Source organism: Apaloderma vittatum, unplaced genomic scaffold, assembly GCF_000703405.1.
Source record: "Apaloderma vittatum isolate BGI_N311 unplaced genomic scaffold, ASM70340v1 scaffold34696, whole genome shotgun sequence".
NCBI lineage: Eukaryota > Metazoa > Chordata > Aves > Trogoniformes > Trogonidae > Apaloderma > Apaloderma vittatum.
This window is the reverse complement of record NW_009720653.1, coordinates 11,415-17,817: the sequence shown is the minus strand read 5'-3', so window position 1 is coordinate 17,817 and position 6,403 is coordinate 11,415. Positions and strand designations below refer to the sequence as shown.

Below are 6,403 nucleotides of genomic sequence, written 5' to 3'. Positions count from 1 at the left end.
GTCAGGTCGAAAATTAAGGTAACCGCCCGCACCCTTGGCTGTCTCCTTCCCTGGTGATGGGATGACTGCGCTTTCAAGGGCAGGGTCCTGCTGCTGGCTGGGGACACTGGGTGAGCCAGTCCCTTGGGGTTCCCTCTCCTAGAGGTGACAGTACCCATCCCACTTGTTGAGATGGAGACCTGTGAGAGCGGCTGGGCCTCGCCAGGGAGGGGCAACCTCGCATGGCAGGGCAAAGCCTTGTAGGCGATGTACCGCAATCTTCCAGTGCCCTTTGCCTTCCCTTATCCCCCGCCTGGGACATGCTGCCCCTGACCTGCTTGGCTGGAGTCCCGCAGGAGCTCTGAACCGAGCCAGGAAGGACCAGCCCTGGCAGCGGGGAGTCATGCCCCACGGTGTGTGGGTGGATCTCTTTCCTTAACTTGGGGCCTCCTTAAAAAGCCGCCTTCTAGGTTGCAGTCAAGACTTCGCCAAGGGGGGCTTGCAGTGAGTCTTCCTCTTTCTCCCCTATTTCCTTAACTTATCAAGGCGGCAGATAGGGAAAAGTCCTCTCTGGAAGCTGTGAAAAGGCCATTGCCACCTTGAGATGGACCTGCGGGCTTGGGTGAAATGAAGCAATTATCTGTCCGTTAACTTTGCCGAGAAGCCTCTTTGCTGCATGGGCAGGAGCTCCTGCTTTCTGGGTGCCTTCCCCAGGCAGAGCCAGCAGAGCAAAACGATGATTTCCCCCCTAAGCTTGAGAAGGTGAATCGCCCACAGGCCCCTCATGTTACCCCAGAACTCAAGACATGGTGGTGATGTAGATCGGGTGGGAGGACCATGTCCATCTCTTAACATGCAGACGGGGTGGGAGGACTGTGTCCGTCTCTGAATATCCAGGGTTCCCCTCAGCAGAGGTGGAGCCAGGCTACACCAGTGCTAGGAAGGAGGAGATGTGTTTACTAGTGGCTAGTTAACACCTTTTTAAACCTCTGGCTGTTGCTTTGCTGGATGGAGCTGTAAAAATTCCCACTGTCTGTGCTGGAATGACAGCCTTTCAGCCACCATGTTTTTAATCTCCTGATTAACACTAGATTTTCACCCTGGTTGTATGCAGCCACATAAGGTGGAGCCCTACCTGTTGCCCAACAGATACTTCCCAGCCAGCTCCCCCTCTAGTTTCACACCTTAGAGTTTCACAGCTGCCTTTGAAAAAAAAAAAATCTTTATGATTTCAGGTAGTTTGCTTCAGTAGTAAGCAAAGGAGGATTGGGAAAAATAACTGGCTCTTCAGGAAAAAGAAACGCCAAATGTATTCATCTCTTTGTGAAGAGTTTGCCTCGCTGCTGTTTGACTTTAACCTACTTGCATAATTTAACTTGGGCTATTAGCAACTGTCACGGTGAAACCTCGTTTCAGCAGGGTTGGGGTTTCTCAGCATGCCACAGAAACTCCTCAAAAATGCCACGAGACACAACAGATGCATGTGCCCAGTGCCACCCGCTCCGCTGGCTTTCCCGCGTCCCAAGTTAGTGGCAAGCGCGTCCACTCCCTGGTGAATAATTAAACTAAGAGTGAAGTATTTGCATCTTCCAGACATTAAACCTTCCCTCTGAGGAACGTGCTTCCCAAGAGCTGAATCATCAGTGTCTCCCTTAGTCAAGTTAAGTCATGGCGTTGGCGCAATATTTTTGGTGTTACGAGCGGGAATGAGGAGATTAACCCCTAATGACACTCTGCCGTTAATTAATGAGTGCCATTGCTTCAGCCTCTGCTGAGTCAGCACAATGTGCCTTTGGTTTATCTTGCCAAACTTACCTGGTTTTGTTGTTTTTTTTCCCCACCACTGGCTGGTTTTCAAGGGACCCTGTAGCAGCTGGAAGCATGATTAGCAAAGGTACCACATGTGTATGACTGTCTTGCACCAGGGTTGTTAGCTGAGTGCAGGAGCAAACACACATGCAGCCCTGTGGAGAGGTGCTCGGAGCCTAAACCCGTGCGCTTCTGGATGTAGGTGGATGGAGTTCCCTGACCCTGGAAAGTTTCCAACTACACAGGCTTTGTTTTAACCCCTGACCATCAGTCGCAAACCGCGCACACTAAGTCACCCACTCGATTGCAAGGGAAGCATGAAGGTTTCGCCCAGCCAGAACCTCCCAAATGCTTTCACTTTTCGTTTTGAACATACCCCAAGAAGTTGTTAATGCCGCGATGAGCCATCCCGCCTTATTTCGTTTGGTTTTGCTGTCCGTCCTTTTGTCGTCTCGATGCCTACTCACCCAGTCCTATTCTGTTCCTTAGTTCACCACCGGCACCTGTACCGATGCGACGGTGCATAGCTGCGAGCTGTGCGGCAAAGGCTTTCGCTTGCAGCGGATGCTCAACCGTCACATCAAGTGTCACAGCCAGGTGAAGAGACACTTGTGCACCTTCTGCGGAAAAGGCTTCAATGACACCTTTGATCTGAAAAGACATGTCCGCACCCATACCGGTGAGAAGGTGTTGCCCAGGGTCTTGTGGGTGGCTCTGGGTAGCGGGAGGTGGGAGAAGGGATGACATGGGACAAGGATGAGGAGAAGGTGAGGGTAACCTGGCAAGATGCCCCAGGTAAACCACATTTGCAAAAAAAAAGTGGAGAAGCAAGTGAAAAGAGAGGGAAGACATGAGTGTGGACAAATAAAAGTCCAGGGACTAATGAAATCTGATGAAATCCGTGTGGAGCAGTGTGAGTGCGTGAGCTACTATCCAGATCTGGTGCAGACGCAGTCATGTGTTGATGTGCCTGGTTCAGCAAGGCTGGGATAATCCACCCGGGATAACCCACCGGGATCACTCACCATGCGTTATTGCAAGTCCAGCGTGTACCGGTGAGCGGAGGCAGGCGGAGGATGAAAATGCTTTGCCCTCTAGAGGCAACGAGCAGCAGTTTCTCAGGTTTTTTTTGCTGTTGTGAACCCGCCCCGCTGGCCATCCCGCAGGATGGGGTTATGACTCGATTTTGTCACCGTCTGCAAAAACCAGAGTGTAGTTCGTTCTCTGCCTCCAGCTTCTTTAGGGAAAGTAGGCAACACGTCCATCTTTTGCTAACCCTGCACGCTGCATCGCTGCCTGCTTCCAGCTACCCCCTTCTCCAGCTCCTTTTCAGAGCTGTTTCTCTCTGCACATCCAAGCATCCAGACCAATTTTTGCCACCAGCATAAACTATCTCTGCTCACTTTTCATGCGGGTCACAGCATGTGTTGAAAATTGAGAGCAGTGGGTTGTAAATCTCCTGACAGCAGCTCCTGCTCTGGATTGAGAGGGGATAAAAAGCTTCCTTTAATCTGGGCTTGCACCTACACTAGGTATACAGACCCAGCAGAGGATCCTGTGATTTAAGCCCATGATGGCACTGTAAGAAAGAAAAGTTGTCCCTCTCCCTGCTCTGCCCACTCGTGCTCCCATCTTGCTCCCCTAGGCTGGAGGGATGCGCTTTTTGTGGCTGCTCTGTGGTGGGGTCGGTTCCTGAACCCCCGGATGGCAGCGATTGTGTTTCTTTGAACTGGCTCGGTTGTCTCAAACCCAGCTCACTGGTCACAGAAGTGCTTACCCTAACCTAGAGCAGGGAAAAGGCTGCCTTTTTGTTTCTTTTTTTTTTTCTCAGTGGAAGCGATGGCTTAAATACATATTGAACTGTATTGCACTGTGAGGCACCCAGAAAATGCATCCACTGGATGTGTTCCAGCTTTCCAAATCTGTGATTACCTACAGGGCCTGCTGATTCCCCTTTTTCAGTATAGGCACCATTAACCAGGTGAACTGCTAGAGGTGATGCAAGTACGTTGGTAGGCAGGAGTTGTTTCTTAGCTGTAGAGCTCACGAAAACAATGCCACTTGCTTTGAGGGGTTTTTGGGCTGTTTCAGTTTGTTTGCAAAGCTTTCGTGTGGAAAGGCAAGCTGCTGGCTGCGAGCAGGGAGCTGCCGCTGGGGTATGGCTCAAGCGCGGAGTGGTTTCTTCTGAAAGAAGTGATTTTCTCAACCCGTCCCCTTGTAATTTTTGACTCAGAAACTAAATCCAGAAGGGTCTCTGTTCAGAAGCTGAAAATGGATGTATGCTGTGGCAGGTAGGGTTTAGCTCGCTATGCGGGAGGGGAGCGGGTCCTGCCAGACACTGGCAGGGAAGAAGAGTCTTTGTATGGGACAGGAATGAAAACCTGAACCCTCAGGCTTTGCTCGCCAAAGGAGAAACACCAGCATCTTACTGAGACACAAGATTTCATTTTAAAAACCAAAATGAAAAGTTAGCAGGAAGCAATAGTTTTACCTAATGACAGGACTTGAGAAAGTTGAGGGTCTAAAGGAGTAGATTCTCCAAGAGTCGATAGTGGCTTCTTCTCGAGGACCAAAGCGCCGATGGGCACCTGTTACCCTCAGTGCCTGCCTGCGTCCTCTCGAACTCTTCCTAGGTTTTCTATGCCTAAATGTATTGATGCATTCCTGAAAAGTTCAGCCTTAAGGTAAAATGTTTCATTTAGCTGGAGAGTTCCTTGGGCTAGTAGCTCCCTGCTTACTATTTACTCAACGGCTGATGCGCCAGAGCCTGAGCTGGTCCCTTAGCGGTCTGTAGGAAACGTAAACCCGGGTGGTGATCGCTGTCTTTTCCCCTTGCAGGAATTCGCCCTTACAAATGCGAGGTTTGCAACAAGGCCTTCACCCAGCGCTGTTCCCTGGAGTCCCACCTGAAGAAGATTCACGGTGTGCAGCAGCAATACGCCTACAAACAGAGGCGAGATAAACTTTACGTGTGCGAAGACTGCGGCTATACGGGCCCCACGCAGGAGGACCTGTACCTGCACGTTAGTAATGTTCACCCTGGAAGCGCTTTCCTGAAAAAAACCTCAAAAAAACTTGCGGCGGTTTTGCAGAACAAACTGAGCCCTGTCCTGCAGAGGAACTCCAAAGATGACGACAAAGATGAGTAACGCGGTGGATTACAGTGGTCTGATGGAATGAAGTTTACATGTAGGACTATATATATATATTATTTTTTTAAAAACAGTTTTTGAAAGAAGTCCTTGAAATGAAAGGGATGCTCTTGTTAATGGAACTCTCTTGCTGTTGGTAAAATCTCAACTTGACAGAAACACCCCCATAAAAAAGAAAAGGAAAGTTTGGAAGAGACTGTCACCTCTTGGATGGAGTGTTTACTGAACTGACATTCTCGTGACCTGCCTTCTGTTTCAGCTCTAGCACCTGTCTGAGCAGCCACTGACAAATAAGTTCACCTTTCCCTGGTGTATTTTGTAAAGATAATAACCGTTACCTCCCATACAAATTACTTTTTGAGAGGTCTGGGTGACAAGTCCTGTGTAAGAGCAGCGACTAGCACATTGTTCTATGCAAAATGAATTAAAATGGTTTTAAGAGTACATGGTATTGGTATATAAGTTAAAATGTGCAAATAACCTCAACTTTCCCCCTGTGCAGTACACTAGCAACTTAAGGAAGCGTGCCCCAAAGTGAGCTGAAACTTCTTTTTTACAGGGTGTGCAACCTTTTTCTTCCCAAATTTTCTCTGCTGGCAAATGACATTATTCCAGGGCAGACTGATGTGCTTTAGGTAATTTAAGCTGCAAACTTAACTTTTACTGTGTTTAGATTTAAGTGCAGCCTTAACACTGATGTTCCTGGGCTTGCCACGCTCACTTTGGGGGTTATTGCCAGGTCCTTTGAACACACATCACTATCGACCCTGAAACCCAAAGAAAACACTGGAATGACTTGAAGACATGTATTTTCTGTCATGACGAAATGCAATTTTCTGTGTATTTTATGGTACCTGTGTGCGTTTGAGGCTTTTTTTTTTTCTTTTTAATGATCAAACGCTTGTTCGCTAACACAGCAGAGCAGAGCTCTGGGACACTTCACCTGTCCCTGCCCTGTGAGATCAGCACGAAAGCGTGCGCACAAATCTGGCCTCTCCTCTGCAGCTGCTGTCAGTTTAGAAGGCTCCTGGTGAGACCAGTGCCATGAGAGAAGGAGGTAGTGATGATGATGATGATGATGAGGGAGTGGTGCTACATCTCTGTGCTTTTGGACTTCCCCTCTAGTCCCACTCCAGCTTCTGTGGATTCAGGACAACCAAGAGGATGGCTTATAGGGACTAGGTGAGGAGAATTTGGGAATTAAAATAATAAAAAAAAGGAGGGGCAAGGCATGCCCGTATAACTTTTGCTCCTGAAACTGCCTGACACCTTCAGCTGCTGCTGCCTTTACTGGGCATGTGGGCGTCTTGAGGAGCAACAGGATTGGGATGGTCACGTCCTTGGGAACCACGAGGGCCTCTGGTCCAAGCACACATTATTCATCTGTCCCTTGACTTGGAGGAGGTTTTACATCAATTTAAATTCCTAACAAGGGATTTAGTTTGTAAGTTAAGTGCCAAAAA

General features: G+C 48.9%; 1 protein-coding gene across 1 annotated transcript; it reads left to right on the top strand.

The window, feature by feature from the left end:
• Positions 1–6: 6 nt before the first annotated feature.
• On the top strand, positions 7–5,031 carry OVOL2 (ovo-like zinc finger 2). Its single transcript, XM_009871077.1, has 3 exons — positions 7–18; positions 2,278–2,467; positions 4,627–5,031. The coding sequence occupies exons 2-3, from the start codon at positions 2,353–2,355 to the stop codon at positions 4,935–4,937; spliced, it is 426 nt and encodes a 141-aa protein (XP_009869379.1). The 5' UTR covers positions 7–18; positions 2,278–2,352; the 3' UTR covers positions 4,938–5,031.
• Positions 5,032–6,403: the final 1,372 nt, after the last annotated feature.